The sequence below is a fragment of the Buteo buteo genome, chromosome 2 (genome assembly GCF_964188355.1).
Source record: "Buteo buteo chromosome 2, bButBut1.hap1.1, whole genome shotgun sequence".
Classification (NCBI taxonomy): Eukaryota; Metazoa; Chordata; class Aves; order Accipitriformes; family Accipitridae; genus Buteo; species Buteo buteo.
Window position 1 is genome coordinate 26,475,291 of NC_134172.1, and position 17,174 is coordinate 26,492,464.

A 17,174-nucleotide genomic window follows, 5' to 3' on the forward strand; every position below is an offset into this window, starting at 1 on the left:
ACAAATCCTATACCTGTGTATTATCAGGTACATTCGATATATTAGAACCCCTTCATGCTGTTTCAGAAGCACAAAGAATTGTAGCAGGCAGACACTTCTGGAACACAGTTGTAGCAGGCAGTGCACATTTGGGTTTGCATCATCAGTCCTCCTTTCATCCTAGATGAAGACTCAGAGTCTTCTCCTGTGGGAGAGGCATCTCTTCAGGTGCACTTGGGAAGCCAATTATAAGTTGCAACAGTGTTTTTCTGTTTTGATTCAAAATGCATTATGTGATATAAATATTATTATGAGGGGAAAGAAAATCCAGAACTGCATTCTTCTTGGATGATGCTTTTAGCCCTTCCATGAATTTTAACTTGTTGAAACTTGCTACAATTTTATTAAGTATGTACTGCACCTTCCGATAAATCATCCTGCTGATTATCGAGGAAGGCAGTCTGGGGAGGCTAATGCTGTTAATTATTACAGCCATTTGGCATTAGTTCCCTTCATTCAGTGCTGTCAGGAAGTCTATCCAAAATACAACTTTGTTTCATAAAAAGTTTTATGAGTGACAGGCAAAATGCTCTTACTCTAGTAAAATGACATCCCAGTATAAAAATCCTTGGTTTGGGGTGGGCTGAAGAAAGAACTTCTTCCATGAGAAATTGTTCTTTAACACTTTGTTGTGACTATCCTATAGATTTAGATCTAGATACATGATATCTATATGAGTGCACTTCATTAAAAATCCACATATTTACAAATTTGAAAACATCAAAGACACAACCTTTCCCTTCCCAGTAATAGGTTGACTAATCAGCTTTTAACTTAAAACTGAGTTTGTTAAAGTTAATTTTTGCTAGTTTCAGTCCTTTCTGGCAACAAATACTGAGTAAGAGGTCTTGGGTCTCTTGAAGTCAATGATTTAAGTGTACTACTGTCCCACAGAAGTTAAAGGTGTCAGTTTTCAACCAGGGCTGAGATGGCCTTATTACAGACTAGTTATTTATTCCAGTACAATCTTTCCGAGCTACGGATTTTAAGTATCTCCAAACCAGACAACCTTGTGTAGTGAATTTAAGCTTGTTTGATAGCAGACTAACTAGTGGGAAAAACATTGAAAACTGTTGCTGTAACCTTTTCTTTGTTCCTGCATTCCTGCTTAAGAAGTGGACAAGAGCAATCAGAAGAGTATTGATGTAACTTCTGAATCTGCACTGCAGAGAGCAGTTCACCATTGGATCTGCAGAAAACTTGCATATGCTCTGATGCAGCTGGAGCCCATCTGAAATATACTCGCTCTGAATTGTGTTGTTTGATGTGGCAGATGTCTGAGGCTATTTGCTGCCATTCCAGTAAAAAAAGGAGTCATTACAAACCCGGAGTCCATATTGACACATCTACACTGAAGCACCATCTGGAAGCCATATATCTGCCACTGTGTAGCAGTGATTGCCATCCTTAAAGCTAGTAGTAACTTCAAGAGAAGCTCAAGGGATTCATTTCTCCACTGTGTCCATGTAACTAAGCTAAAGCCCCCATTTAAGAGACTCTGGTGGAAAGAGTAAACATCCATAAATACTTCATGCTGGTGTTGAAGGGCTTGGATCTTGTTCTAGTTAAAAGCCTGAATCTAGTTAAAGATTAATTATTGCAACTGAATAGGTGCAAGTAATTCTACATAAAATGCATTTCAGCTATAGCAAACTAACAAGTTTTGGATAATCTCTTTATTCTGGTTTACCTTTATCACAGAAACTATACTAGCACATTTTGTGGCACTAAAACAGTACCGGGGCATAACTCAAACAAACTGCAAACCAGCTGATTTATTTTAGATTGTAATTTTTAAAAGCTCTTTTCTGTTCCTGTCTCATTTAAATTCTTCATTAATCTTAATAATGGTCATCTGTGCTTGTGAGCAAGTAGTCTGAGAGTATTTTAAAATAATGTTAATTGGATGGCTTTTTATCTCCCTGACTTAATTAAAGTTTGAGTGTGTCTTGGTAAGTTTCTATGGTTTTTAGCTTGAACCTATTTTAACTTTAATTCTAAATCTCTAAATGATAAGTAATTGTGTATACACCTTCATTTCCAGGGAATGTCTTGGTGAAGCACATGAACCTTGTGACTGCCAAACTTGGAAGGACTGGCTACAGAAAATATCTGAAATGAAACCAGAAGAACGTAAGAGTCATGCGGGGGGGGGGTTAATTTTTTTTGCTGTTGTTTTTGTCTTTTGGTTCTAGAGGGATCTTTTAGTTGCATTAAGTAGAAACTCTACATTAGTTGAAAAAGAGGGTAAAAGGGAAAGAAAATGAAACCCATGTATGAAGGGCTGCCTCACACTTTAACTGCATATTAGGGAGCACTATGGTAGACTGTTTTTCATAAACCATTCCTCCCCATAAATCTGCATGTGGTTCAGTCAGGCCATACAAAACTCTTTTACCTTACTCTTACAGCTTTGTTTCCTTAATTAATTGATTTATTCCTGAATATAACTTTATTTGCCCTGTACAATTTTAAATCTTTTAACCCAGTCTGCACTTCTGTTTGAGTTGTGTTCCATGTGGTTGATTGTGTGCTTTGAAACTAATTCAAGCCAACAGGTGATAATAGTAGTAAGGTTGAGGGTGAATTGCAAGGGAATTGTAGGGAATGGCTTAATGATAAAAAACATTTACTGAAAAAAACTAATAAAGATTGCGTTTACATAGGACAGACATTTTCTTGGTCAACGTTAACAAAAAAATTAAAGGTGAACAGTAATTTCATTAAATACCAACTTAACTTGGTTACCACAGTTCAGAGCCTTTCCATAATATGTTATAAATATTCTGGAAAGCATAGAAAATTTTATAAAGAGGCAAAATACACCATGCTTTGTCAAACTATGCCGGTTTTTCTCATACATGTATTCTTTCATTTATATGTGTGTCAAATATATATAAATTTATATAGAAACACATGTGGAAATATATAGGAGTAATACATGTAATAATAATATATAAATATGTATAAATTAGAAAATGTATATATTTATATACGTGAGAAAGATATATAGTGAAGTTTTACAATAGTCTGTCAAGAAACATGTAAACATAAATCTTTACTAATCTGATTTTCACAAAAGATTACACAAGTATAATTTCAACTTCTCTGGTTTTGCATGCCCCATCTCCTCCTGTCACCTTCAAAAAGTTGTGGGAGTGAGTGAGGCATATGAGGATGCTGCCAACTGCCTGTGGCTACTAACGAACTCCAAACCATGCGCCAACTGCAAATCCCCAATTCAGAAGAATGAGGGCTGCAACCACATGCAATGTGCAAAGGTGAGAAAGGCCCTTCATATAATTTTTCGTGAAACCATATTTCAGGTTGTGTATGTCATGTTTTAGGAGCACAGATGTCCAAAATCTCTGGAATGTCATGCCTGAGATCTAATGGAACCTGTTGTAAGAATTAGATAATTTGCAAATGCCAGGTTACGTGTATTTAGAAAATATTTAGTATGTAGTGAAATCTGTTTGGCTGGCAGTTGAGCACTGTAATGATTGCAATTTCATAAACACCTAAGAATTACTGGCAATACAGTATGAAGCTTAAGGAAACGGAAGTAATTGATAGTTTAATCATCATTAATGATATGGGAGAGAACATTTTTAGTTGGCAGAAGATGAAACATTTTAAGTAATGGTAAGCTCTAATGAAGATTTTGCCTTACTACATTTTTCTTTGCATTATTTCTCTAACAGCAACAAAACAGAGAAATTTAAATGGAAAACTGTGAAGAGGAATTAATCAGTAAGAATGAAAAGACAGCAAAGAGTAATTCTAAAAGAAACTTATTGGTGACAGCAGCCAAAAAATTAGTCACGAGTTTGCACTATGCTACCGAAATAGAAAAAAATATTTTTTGCCATGAGTTCAGTATCATTTGAGAATGCTTTGTCTCTCAAATCAGTTAAAAGCAGCATATTTAAGAATACTGTTTCTTTATGTCAGAAATACCTTATATGTCTCTTTGAGGAGCGTGCTCTTGGAAGAGCATCATTAAAAATAAGAAAGTAACACACACTTCACATAGTTGGCCTCCAATAAAATGCTAAGAGATTTAGAAAGTAAAATAGGAGGGAGTGTCCTCAGAAATTGTTTTGACCATAAGCACACTCAGAATGATGTTAATTCAGTTTTTCATGGAGGAATAATGATGCATAACTGCAAATCTACAATGTATCAGCTTCTTTTTTTTTTTTTTCCCTTGTTCCTTTGTTTTCTGAAGTGCAAATATGACTTTTGCTGGATATGCTTAGAAGAATGGAAGAAGCACAGCTCTTCCACTGGAGGCTATTACAGATGCACTCGCTATGAGGTTATTCAACATGTAGAGGAACAGTCCAAGGAGATGACAGTAGAGGTAACAAATGAATGTGTGTTTTTGAAAAATAATGCTAAGGCTGCAATTTTCTATTTAGGATAAGTTTAATGAAAATTCTTCCCAACTTGAGTTCGAAATGGAAAAATACAACCTTAAATATATCAAAGAGACAGAAAGAAAACACTGCTTATTTGTGGATAGGAACATAAGATTTCGTTCTTGTTTTGGCTTTGGTAACAACCACTGGTTGACTTTACTCAAGTCATTTTACTTCTCTGTGCCATGGTTTCCTTTTGCAAAATGGGCACGCTGGTATTGTAATTAGCTGCTGTGCACTACAGAAGACATGCCTTAATTTTGGCCTTTGGAAGGTCTGCTTAATATGTGCACACATAGTGTATCAACTCTTTGGTTACAGTATTTGAAGACTTGTGAATTTCAAAAATTGCTTTGTCTCTTGACTTACATGGCACTCATCAGCATTGTGTAAAATACTTCATGAATAGTGGGAATAGAAACACTTGGTTATGTAATTATATCTAATGGTCATTGCTAAATTGAATCATAAAATTTATCTTGGTTTCTTTTGTTTCCTAATTATTTTCCAGGCTGAAAGGAAGCATAGAAGATTTCAAGAGCTTGATAGGTTTATGCACTATTACACAAGATTTAAGAACCATGAACTTAGCTACCAGGTGTGGGTCAAGCCATTTTTACTGATCTTTGTTTCTCTTTTAGTCATCCAAAATAATTACCTTATTGGATTTTATTTATTTTCTCTTTCTAGTTAGAACAGCGCCTTCTGAAAACAGCCAAAGAAAAGATGGAGCAGTTGAGTAGAGCTCTCAGTGGGAGTAAGTATTTGCTGTGATCTATGAATTTGATTTTAAATCAAATCAACTCTGTTACGGCTAAACCTTTTTTTTTTATAGAGCTCATATTAGTCTGCTGTGTGATGTGATCCCTCCGGTACTAGAATTCATATGCACTGGATGAAAGCTAAATGTACAGTAAATCTTACCTATTCCAAAGACTCAAGGAGAAAGTAGCATTAGTAAGGGAGAAGCTAATATTCTGTGCTTACTTCTTTTAGTAAAAACACTGTGTAGTCATTGAGAACTTGCTGCTGTTCACTTGTGAAATATTTAACTGACATGCACGTAAATTTTATTATTTTGGAGGAAAACCCTTAGAGTAAAAGAAACACTGACATCAGCAGGAAAATATTTTCACGATGCTTGTTTCATCTTACAGCTGAGGGAGGTTGTCCTGATACCACATTTATTGAAGATGCAGTACAAGAGCTTCTAAAAACTCGCCGCATTCTTAAGTGTTCTTATCCATATGGATTCTTTTTGGAGCCTAAAAGCACAAAGAAGGAAATATTTGAACTTATGCAGGTAATACATGCATATATTTTGCTTTTCTAATGTTACTTTTTTTGTGTAATATTAGTTAGCAGTGTCTTTTTGCTGGTTTTGTAGTGTAAAACTGATACACCTGTTTTGTATTTGTAACCAAGTTGGAGAATTAATGCATTTTTATTATTCTGTGACACAGTAGCTTTTAGTTCAATTTTAGAATGAATGAAAATCAACATTTTGCTGCAGAATGAAAGGGATAAGGACAGGTATAATAGGAAAAAAAGAAAATTATTTACTGTTAACCTGCTTTTCTGAAGATGGTATTTTACCTTCAGTCTTCATCTCCTTCTCTAGGTCCTCTTTCCTGTCTTTCCCTATTAATGTGTCTAACAAGTGGGTGGGGACAAAACTGGGGGAGTACCTGGGTGGTGGTGGCATCAGCGGCAGGGGTTGCTGCCTCCTTTCCTTTCCATTAGGGCCCCCGCAGATGTTCAATATGTGTGAGTGCAGGGAATCCCTGTTCCAGGCTGGAGGACAGCATGTAGGTCAGTAAAAGGGTAGGCTAGAAGGGCAGACATTTTAGGGTATTTTGGTATTTTAAATGGTATTTCCAGGAAAACGTATATCATTCTGCTCAGTATTTATGGTGCAGAGCTCTGCCTGATTTTCATTTCATTTTCATGTAAAATTACTCTGTATTTATTAACTATTGCAGACAGACCTAGAAATGGTCACTGAAGACCTTGCACAGAAAGTGAACAGGCCTTACCTTCGGACTCCTCGCCATAAAATCATCCGTGCAGCTTGTCTCGTGCAGCAGAAGCGGCAAGAGTTCCTGGCCTCTGTGGCCCGTGGTGTTGCTCCTGCAGACTCCCCGGAAGCACCCAGGCGCAGGTAATCCAAACAAAATTCTGTGCAAGTCAAAAAAGTTCATTGATAGCTGCCACAGTGGGTGAATCCACTGTCATTCTTTGACAGTGAGGTAAAGTGGAGCTGATAAACGTGGTGGTTGTAAATCACCAGATGGTGACATTTTCTTGGACATTTGATCCTTGTGGAATTACAACTTTTCACGGAGGAAAAATGTGTTTGAGAATCACTGCTCTGTATGTTGCAACCTAAATTGCTTCCCCATTTGTAGTATATTAATGATTAGATGTCATGGCTTCCATTTCACTTTCTTCCTTTAAGATTGTCACAAAATACCTGGTACACTCCAAAAAATCTATAAGTATTTGCTAAAAATATTGAGCAGTTCTGGAATAGTCAACAGTTTAATTGTATGGTTTTCTAAATGAATTTTGAGGTAAGAATTAAAGCAGAAGACTTGTTAAGTTTAAAGAGTTACAATTGCGCTAGTTTTTAGATGTTGATAGGTTTTGAAGCTCTTGAGGTTCATACTTTGTTCTACTTCTAAACTTTATGGTGTATCTCTTCATTTTATAGCTTTGCTGGTGGAACATGGGATTGGGAATATTTAGGATTTGCATCCCCCGAGGTAAACTATTTTTCTTCCTTTTTTTAACTTAGTTCTGCATATTCTAGAAACACAGGTATGATCGCATTCTGCATGAAGAGCTTCCTTATTTTGATTCAAAGCATTTCAAGTTGGTTTAAGCTTACCATTTTATTTATTTCACAATAGAAGGAAATATATGCATAGCTGATCATGCAATGACTTGAAACAATGCCTCTAACGTGCCTATAGTTATTTAAGGTGGCATTAGGCAAGCTATGTTGTATTCATAATTTTCCAAGTACATAACCAGTTTAAAACCGTATATAAACTGGTGTCTGTGTGCTGGGGAACCTTCAAGTAATAAATATATGAAATTGTGTAGATTATTTTTGAATGCAACATCAGTTCAACAGAATTTAACAAAAAGTCTAAGAAATTTCCATCCTTCTGTAACAATCCAACAAAAACATGCAGGCATACACCTAAGTATTGTTAACTGTTTGAGTTGTTTCTTTTTATGTATTGGAACAGGATGGAAATTGTATACTCAAATGAGATGAACTTCTGCTACTTAACCAAGAATGAAAATTATAATTTTTAAAGTGAATATTCCACTACCTTTATATGGGAAAGAGTAAATAATTTTCAAGACTCTGCACTAAAATACAAGAAGCTTCCTATAAAGCTTTTCCTTATCATCTTAATTTTTATTTAATACTTTGAGAACATTAGATTAAAGCATTCCATTTGGAAGGAAACTTCATTTCAATATTTCCGTGGTGCTCTTTTCTTTCTAGCTAGTCATTTTAAAGCATCCTGGAAAACTCCATGTACTTTTTCTATGGAAAACTCCATGTACTTTTTCTATATATTTCCTTTGCTATTGTTGTTGGTGAGCATCATGCTGGTGAGAAAATAGCTTGCTCCTCTACAAAAGATCAACTTGCTTCTCCTGTCTAGTTCCTCTAGTCCTTTCTTTTGAAATAATTCCACATTTGATAATATCAAACTCATTGTGATGTTGCTGTATCATCAGTGGAACTGGTTATGAGAAAAAGCTGATAAGAAATATGTTGATAAGCTGTTTAGCAGTAGGTGCCATTGCAGTCATGCTTAGATGATTGCTTATGAGTTTTTGTGATTTGCCTAAGTGTGGCACTGTATGATGCAAGTTGGTTTCTTTGCTATTTAGCTATCAAGGATACTTGCAACCACCTATGCTAAAGGAATTTTGTAGAATTAATAACAGTCATCTTTATTTTAGTGAATTTCACTACAAAATTTTTGACATAGAGCTGTACTTCTACTGAGAAGTAGTAGAATGTCTGTGTATACCAGATTATTACAGAAAACAAAACCTTACTGGTTTTAGCAAGGAACACTGCTTGTTGTAGACCATTGTGTGAAACCATGATGTTCCTACCCAATAAAATTAAAAATCCTTTTGTTCACATGTATAAAATTGTTCCAAGTAATCAGAAATAAAATTTTGTCGGTAGTAGTCAAGATATCTTTCTAACGGTTAAAAAGCAACCAAAAGTTAAATGGCTATCAGTAAAATCTATGATTTTATTGCAAACAGATAAAAGTTCTGACATCACTAATAAATCTTAGTGTTCAGTGATCACTTCTCATTATTCCTTATCCAATTCATAGTTATATAATTATATGTTTTTAAAATAATGCAGTTATATTGTTTCATATCAGGATTAGATTTTCTGTTGTTTGGGGCACTGCCTTCCATTTAGGAAATCCCTGAGCTTCCTAAGAGCTGGAAGAGTATTTTAGAGAAGAATCACTTCATGTTTGCCCTCGTTTTTATGCTGTTCCATAGGCTAACAAGCATCTACTACTAACCACTGTTGAAGACAGAATATTGGGCTAAATGGGCCTTTTGTCTGATCCAGTACAGCTATTTTTATGTTCTTACAATTTTCATGGGCCTTACATAGATAAAAATCTGCCTACACTGATCATTTTGTGACTATACCTTTTTGGTTTGCGTGTCATTATGCATAAGAACTTGGGCTGAAACACTTCATGGAAAGACAACATACTATCATAATACCATCAAAATTAATAAGGTCATTGTGTAAGAGAAATGACACTTCTGGATTTAAATTTTAGATACTTCAGATGTTGAAATATTCTAGAATGAAGAGTTAATGTACGAAAAGAAAGCTAATGGTAATGTTATCTTTCCCAAGTCATTTGGGTAAATGAAGCCTTTGGATTACAGATTTCCCAGCCTGGGGCTTAGGGAAGAAAATAGCAACATTCTTTTCCAAAGAGTAGAGCTAGTACCTGTGTGTATATTTTTATTGCCTTGTGTAAATGCATAACTGAGATCTTACCTACAGAGTCAGGTTCAGTGTCAGCTGTACTAACCAGAAAGCATATCTGGAAATTTGCCTTCAAGCATAAAATTAGTCTCTTAATGTTAGGAAAGTTATGGAAATCAAAGCATTTATTTCCAAATATTAAGATAATTAACCCTTGGTATGTTAGCTTGATGTAGCCGAAAGAGTCTTTTCCATAAATGTTATATAAACTGTCTCTGGTAAATACACACAGCATGAGAAATTACAGGCTGCAGGAGTTCAAGTCCATATGGTATGGCTTGTCAGCTCAAGTTAGGTAAAAATAGAGGAGTTGTGTAATTCATGGAGTAAAAATCCATCAAAGAGTGTTCAGTAGAAGAGTATCAGCTGTAACTTAAGAAGTTCCTGAGCCATAGTGCCCTGGAAGCTGGGAAAAGTAAAACAAGTCCCGGTGTATGTCAGCCAGCTTTCTGTAGCCTTCTAAAGGTTATTTTCTGCTGGCCATTGGTGGCAACAGGGACTCTGAGATAATCTATTGGTCTAATTCAGATTAATTGTGTTTATGTTCTAAAATCACTAGGTATATATTTATTAAAAAGGGTGTCAATGTGTGTGTATATAAAGTTTGGCATCAAAGCTTTTATAAAAAAGTGTACTTGGAATTCTTTAAAAAGGGAGATTGCAAGTATTAAGATGTCAGTAATACGTTAAGTATTTTTCTTTGCTAATTCATTATTTTATAGATTTAGGATTACCTTTGAAATTTTTTTTTATTATTTATGTTAAGCACTGCATGATATAACTTGCAATTTATTTTTCTGAAAACAGGTGATTTTATAATAAACATATAAAATCACACATTTTTTATAAAAATGTGGTGCTCGTTACATCAGAAAAATATTACTGCATGCTGCCCTGTATTTTGTTACCTTTGGTTTATGCAGGAATATGCTGAATTTCAGTATCGGAGGAGGCACAGGCAGCGTCGACGTGGAGACATGCACAGTCTGCTGAGTAATACTCCAGATCCCGATGACCCCAGTGAGAGTACATTAGGTATGTTCCTGCCTGGGGCTGGTTTTTTTTTTCTTCCTACTTCAGAAATTGCTATTAGTGACCACAGTGTTTGTTCTTCTGCGGATACACTTTAAAGAAGTTTCAAATACATTGCTGTATTTTCCAGCATACAACATAAAGGCTTATTTTTGTATTTTTGTATGTGATCTTAGAAGTGTTCCTCACTTCATTGTGGCTGTTCCTCTTTTTGAAGAGAAATGCATTGATCTTCCCGCTAGCAACTCCTCCGCTATTTAGAGCAGGTTTGCTTTTCTGAAGAAATTTGGAGGGCACTTACTTCATATGACAGTCTTATGTATATAAGCTCTTTTATGCAAATGAAAAGGGCCAGTTGTGCGTAAAGAGTGTAGAAGAGGGTTCCGCTGCTACAGGCCTGCTGGAAGATAGTCATAAAGCTGTATTCCAAAACCCTGCTCAGAAACTCCTGTACTGGCAGACAGCCAGGAAACAAGTTGGCATGGGCGACAACTTCCAGCATGCTGCTCATCTAAGCAGTGCTATGGCCGGTAGCGCAGTCCCTTAAGGTCACTGTAACTTGGCTGGCTGGGCTGTCTCCATTCTGCCAGGAGCTTTAGCAAAGGTACAAAAATAGCTCAAATCCAAATCATAACTGTGATGCTGTTTCTTCAGAGCTGCCAGTTATGTGCTCGGTCTCTAATCCATGCTGCACAAACTCTCATTGCTGTGTCTCATGAACTTAAGTCCTGTACATAGCTTGTGCTTTAAAAACAAAAGGAGAAATCCTTTTCTGAGGAGAAATAAACAAATGCGTTTTTTATTTTAGAAACATAAAAAGAATTTTGGTGAGCTTTGGTCCTTCCCTGTTACGAGTAAAATGCAAAACCATCCTGTTAGTTTGAGAACTAGACTTTGACTGAACACTTGGATATTGTAGTGATGACCAGTGCATACCGTTAAAGCACGCAAGAGAGAATTGGTTTGTCTCACCTTATTTCACTTTGAGTTTTGAAGTGGAAAATTCCATTTTCCAAAGTCAAAAGAGTTACATTTATTTTTATTAAAGAGCGGTTTTTCTGGAAACAGCATTTTACTTCTATTTTTTGTTGGTTGTTTTAAGGAAACAGCAATGTCAGCGATTGCTGAGGGTATACATTAATGACTCTACTCTTAATTGTGCTGCAATGTTATGGTAAAAATTAATGTAACGTTAACATTACAGCTGAGTTGTTGTCTTTGAAAGAACAGAGAAATGGGTAAACTTTGGTTGTAATCCACCTGTAAATGCATCCTATATTGTATCCATGTGCAGTATTTTTCAGGACTTTCCATAAATCATGTATATGCCTTCGAAGCACTTTGCCCGTCCTGCCAGCATGCTCATGCTCGTGATGACATACCCCATCCTTTCAAAGAGAAGGGTATTGAGAGAAGAAAGGCACAAATGAGCCAGGCAGTCACTCCTAAAACAGTGGGACTGGTGTTTTGTCACTGTGTAAGAGTTGGTGTGGAAGGAGTGTTTTGGATTATCTAGTTCAGAGTGAATAAAGGAGTAAAATTACACAGCTGGAATCCAGAAGGAAGGAAGAGATTCTGTCAGTAAAAAACAGTGGAGAAGGCTTCCTCACTGGTTGATCAATCATTTTTGTTTCAATTGCCCAACAGACACTCAGGAAGGTGGCAGTAGTAGAAGACACGGCACCTCCATGGTGAGTTCAGCTTCTATGGGTATTCTGCACAGCTCTTCGCTTCATGACTATACCCCTGTCAGTCGCTCTGAAAACCAGGATTCTCTTCAGGTACCTCCCCTAATCTCTTTTCCATTCTTTGCTTTCCTTGCCTTTCTCTGCTCTGCTTTTCTGTGTCATTTTGTCTCTGCAAATTTTCTTAATTCTTCAATGAGAAAGGGAAAATCTAGGACAACAAATTATATGTTCACACTGGTAAGAACTGCTAAACAATCACTAATGTAACAATAGTCACCTTTTAAATTCTGTTGTCAACTCTGTCAGTAAAAATTGATTCTGATAAATGACATGTAGAAATAATGAATGAATTTCAGATTTGAGACCAAATTACTTTTAATCCAAAATATGTAACAAGATGAAAGTTTTATTCTGAAAGCAACCTTATGTATTTCCACAGGCTCTGAGTTCTTTGGACGAAGATGACCCAAACATCCTGCTAGCTATTCAGTTATCATTACAAGAATCAGGCTTGGCCATAGATGAAGAAACTAGAGACTTTCTAAATAATGAGGCATCTTTAGGAGCAATAGGTACCTCTTTGCCTACAAGATTGGACTCTGCTCCCATAAGTATAGATAATCCAAGAGGCGCTTTGAGCAGCTCTGAGCTGTTAGAACTTGGTGACAGTCTGATGAGACTAGGTGCAGGCAACGATCCCTTTTCAGCTGATCGTCTTCATTCACACCCCTGCAGCGATACAAGAAGCGGATTATACTCAACATCTAGTGACGCTGATTCCAGCAGTCAAGATCCCAATACCAATGAAAATCTACTTGGAAATATTATGGCCTGGTTTCATGACATGAACCCACAGAGTATTGCTCTGATCCCTTCAACAAGTACAGAAACAGATGAGGATTCACAGCAACCCAGTACTGAAGATGGGTCAGCAGGGCAACCAAATCTTACAGACAGAGGGCTGGCGCCTCAGGAGGAGCATGCACTATTTGAGGATGCACTCAAAAACGAAGGCAGAGGAACCCAAACAGAGGAAAGCACTTCTGAAGAAAACGTTCTTCCAGGTGAAACGGTATCACAAAGTGGTGATCATAGCAGGGAGGTAGCAAGCACCCTGGATGCATCAGGAGATACTTCAAGTCAGACTCCTCAAACCTCAAGTGAATGGATTGAACATGTGCATCTGGTATGAATAAAAACTAAATCTGGAGTAAATGAATGGCAGTGACAGATGGTACATTATGTGGAGTCAGCATTATGGAGGCTTTGATCCACATAATTACAGGTCAGTTGTAACCACTGACGTAACAACGGATATTTAGGAGTTCTCTTGAATTGTAGTTCTTTATAATAATGTGAACCTTTCAAGGAATATCCTTTGCATTTAATTAGGTAGTACTTGCCTTTTTGCTCTCAAGAAAAAGGAATAAGTAGGTTGTATTCCACATTCCTAATACAATGCAGCATCTGTTTAGCCTTAGGTTGACGATCCTTAACTTGAAAGTATGGATTAAAGGCTTACACTGATTATTTTGGTTGATTTTCCTAAAAAATAGTTTATTCCATTTTTTAGAACTCATTCGTTCACCAAAATAACATTTAGCAATTCATTTGCATTATGTTTTAGTTTTCCATAACTTTTTGTTACTCATTTTTCATTTTTGTTAGCAGTGTGAACGGAGGTATTTAATGCTTCTCTTTAGTACTGCTCCAGGAACAAGTTTTAGGGGATATTCTTTCCCATTAAAATCAAAGATTTTTTCATGTCTATTTACAGTCCAAATGTGCCAAACTGTGAATAGTTAGCTGGCGGTAGCCTAACGAAACAGTGCAGTGTTACTCTATCAGACTAACCCCACAATTCTTAGCAGTGAAAGAAACCACTGGGTAGCATTGCTTCTCTAAATTTAACTGGCATGTGTTGCCATGGTGACTGCATTTAATTAAATGTAGCCTGTATCTTAAGTTAATAAAACCTAATGCTGCTGTTAAACAGTTATTTTAAATATTAAAATACAGTGAGTTAGCAACAGCTATGCTGTATTTTAAGAGACACTTTAATGGAAGTGCAATCATAGTTCTTTGTTTTCATAATTCTACAAAGCATTCTATGCACTAGTAGTGCAATTACTTTTAATGATAACATTTTATAAAAATATAGGAATACAGAATTTTCATATGTTAGCCAGTCCCACAATTGAAGTTCAGATAACACATTCTGCTCAACATGTTACGGTGCCTTTGCCTAACCCAACTCGATAGTTGCCACAGTTAAACAAGTAATTCAAATTCAGTGTCTGTTCTGGAGTAACTATGCTATTAACTGCAAAGACCTCCATAAAACCACCCATGGCCTTGCCTTTACAGTAAATAAATAAATGTTCAGTCAGTGTTTTTGCATAAACAAAACACTGCTAGGTATTTGTTCAATTGCACAATATTCATTTGCTGTGTGATTACTGTTTAGTGTAAAAAAAAAATATATTAAAAAAAAAAGCCAACACAAAAAACCCTTTTCCTAGTTGTTGTACCGTGAAAAAAATATACTGGTTTTAGATTTGCTTAAAAGCATCAATCTACAGTTAGTGAGATACAATGGTACAGTATGTAATTACAACTAGAGTAAGTTGTTGAAATGGCTGTTTTAATTACATATAATCAAAACTTCTCATAACATGAGCAAATTACATACACTCCATTTTAAGTTTTGCTTAACTGTTACCAGAGATTTGTTGATATGATATAAAAGTTTATTACTACTGAGTGTGTATAGGCAAGTGTCATGATAGCAAAGTTTATGTATTGATTACTGTGAGTTCAAGTGAGTGTTTCGGTAACTAATTCATGCAAATCCAGCTTTTGAACCTTGCAGTCACAAGGTTCATATTAGTAAAAAATGAAACAAGAATATTTAACCCTTACTCCATAAAACCCTGGTTCATTTTGCAGGCATCTTTAGAGAGAATGGAATAGAATAGTCTCCAATCATTTTCCAACTTGTCCTCTAACCGCCCTACTCCTGCCATAATCATGAACCTTTGGACATCTTTGAAGAATACCTATTTTAAATTGTTCTATGGTATAAAATACTTTAACTAAAACAGTTCTTTATGAACTACCATCATGAATTGGTCTGAAAGTTGTTCAACTCACATAGCTTCCTTGAACTGTAATTTCTGAATAGAAAGATTCTCACAAAAAGATTGTGTATTGCATTGAGATGTCTTGCAAAGTTACAGTAAGATATGTTAGAGTGCTCTCTGTGAAGATAGTGAAGTTTGTGGGTTCTGGTTTTTTGTAATTTGGTTAGGTTGTGCAGTATATCCATTGTTTCCGTGTTACTCTTATAAGCATGAAATTAGCCTATTAAATTTGTATTTTCTTGGTACTTATTTTAACACCATAGTCATTGACTTTACAATTCAAAAATAAAGTTTGGCAAGACTATTTTGTAAACCTGTTAATTTTATAATGTAAAAAAATTACTCTAACCTTGAATTGTTATTTGCACTTTCATAGTCTATACTTGATACATTCCCACTTTATATACAAGTAGGATACTACAACCATGTAGATGTTTGGCCAAATGAATGCTGTTAATAATATGTAAAATTCTTTGATTAAACATTTATTACTTAAACTAATTCCGTCTGTCTCATCACATCTTAGACTTACTGTAGCAGATTCTTAAGACTGATGATGGACATTTTTAGAATATGTTCAGTCCTGTGCCAGATTAGCTGGGGACCATAAAGTAAGTTGAATGTTTTTATTTGTAAATATAAGGTATGTATGTTCACTAAGCTTTGAAAACAAAATCTCAAATAGACAATTTTGTATTAATTGCTACAGCTGTATTGTGCACTTTTTTGTTGTAGAGTAATGCCTTGTCATTACAAATAGTGGTGCTAAAGAGAGTGGGGGGACTAATTTTTGAGAAAGATCCTGTTAGTGTTACTTAATTACCACTTAATATCCAGTCTCCGTTGTTACCAGGAAATTCCAGACCACCTCTGTTATGTTAACATGCACTAAACTATTCTGTTCATTGTTACAGTAATTTAATTAGCTTCCTCCAAGAAGCATGACAAGATGCTGGAGAGCTTCTAAAATCTAGTGTACAAAGTTGGATTAGTCACTGCAAGGCACTTTCCATCACCTGCTGCTGTGGTGTCACTGCATATGCTGCAGTTAGCAAGTACTGAGTTTTACTAAGATTGTGAGTATCACAAGAGAGATTTGGGGGTTTATGGCAGCTAGAACATACTAATAGATAGACAAATTTAAAACATACTTTCTGAGGTGTTTAGAATCACAACATGCTTCAATATCAGACACCCCCACAGCCCAGTTTTAGAGATCTGTTTATCAAGGCCAATTTCACCATTACCTTCTCCTCCTTCTCTTCCCCTCTCCCAGCATACACAGGGCATCCCACTGCAATACTCACGGAGGCTGTTAAGAATGGAAGCCAAACAGGGGTATAATGATAGCTAGTTTCTTTACTAAAAATTGTCTAGACAATCTACTCAAGAATTAGACAATATACTGATTATTGTCCCTTTTAGTCTTCTATAGATCAGCCAGATATAGAAAGCTGAAAGATGTAGAGAAGCCAGTGATGATGTAAAACTGAGTGTCATTTTTACCATCTCATCCTTTTAACTGAAGAGTAAAGCACAAGATGTGCATGATAAGAAGGAGATGGATCCCCTGTAAATACAGCGTAAAGCTGTGTTTGCTGTCAGTCTTTGTATGAGGGCAAAGAAGTGAATGAAGGCTTGACTTTCTGCTATGATATGCTTTCATTCCACTTCAAAAATAGGCAAGTATAGAATTTGTACAATTTTCCAAATATGTAACACCATAAAACAATCCACGTAGTTCATAAAAAAATACTAAAAATGGAATACTGGAGTAAAG

The 17,174-nt window shown here is 35.9% G+C and overlaps 1 protein-coding gene across 5 annotated transcripts in view; it reads left to right on the forward strand.

Annotated features, from left to right (window-relative positions):
- ANKIB1 (ankyrin repeat and IBR domain containing 1) overlaps nucleotides 1-15,895 on the forward strand; it is a 98,256-nt gene extending 82,361 nt beyond the window's left edge. For 3 of the 5 annotated variants that reach the window (XM_075049155.1, XM_075049145.1, XM_075049179.1), the window contains 11 exons: nucleotides 2,084-2,172; nucleotides 3,190-3,320; nucleotides 4,271-4,405; nucleotides 4,975-5,061; nucleotides 5,154-5,220; nucleotides 5,621-5,766; nucleotides 6,446-6,624; nucleotides 7,177-7,228; nucleotides 10,455-10,566; nucleotides 12,211-12,344; nucleotides 12,691-15,895. In XM_075049155.1, the coding sequence (XP_074905256.1) occupies nucleotides 2,084-2,172; nucleotides 3,190-3,320; nucleotides 4,271-4,405; nucleotides 4,975-5,061; nucleotides 5,154-5,220; nucleotides 5,621-5,766; nucleotides 6,446-6,624; nucleotides 7,177-7,228; nucleotides 10,455-10,566; nucleotides 12,211-12,344; nucleotides 12,691-13,443 (1,885 nt within the window). In that variant the 3' untranslated portion in view covers nucleotides 13,444-15,895. The remainder of the gene's footprint in view (nucleotides 1-2,083; nucleotides 2,173-3,189; nucleotides 3,321-4,270; nucleotides 4,406-4,974; nucleotides 5,062-5,153; nucleotides 5,221-5,620; nucleotides 5,767-6,445; nucleotides 6,625-7,176; nucleotides 7,229-10,454; nucleotides 10,567-12,210; nucleotides 12,345-12,690) is intronic. The other 2 variants (XM_075049173.1, XM_075049164.1) reach the window with 2 other exon arrangements.
- Nucleotides 15,896-17,174: the final 1,279 nt, after the last annotated feature.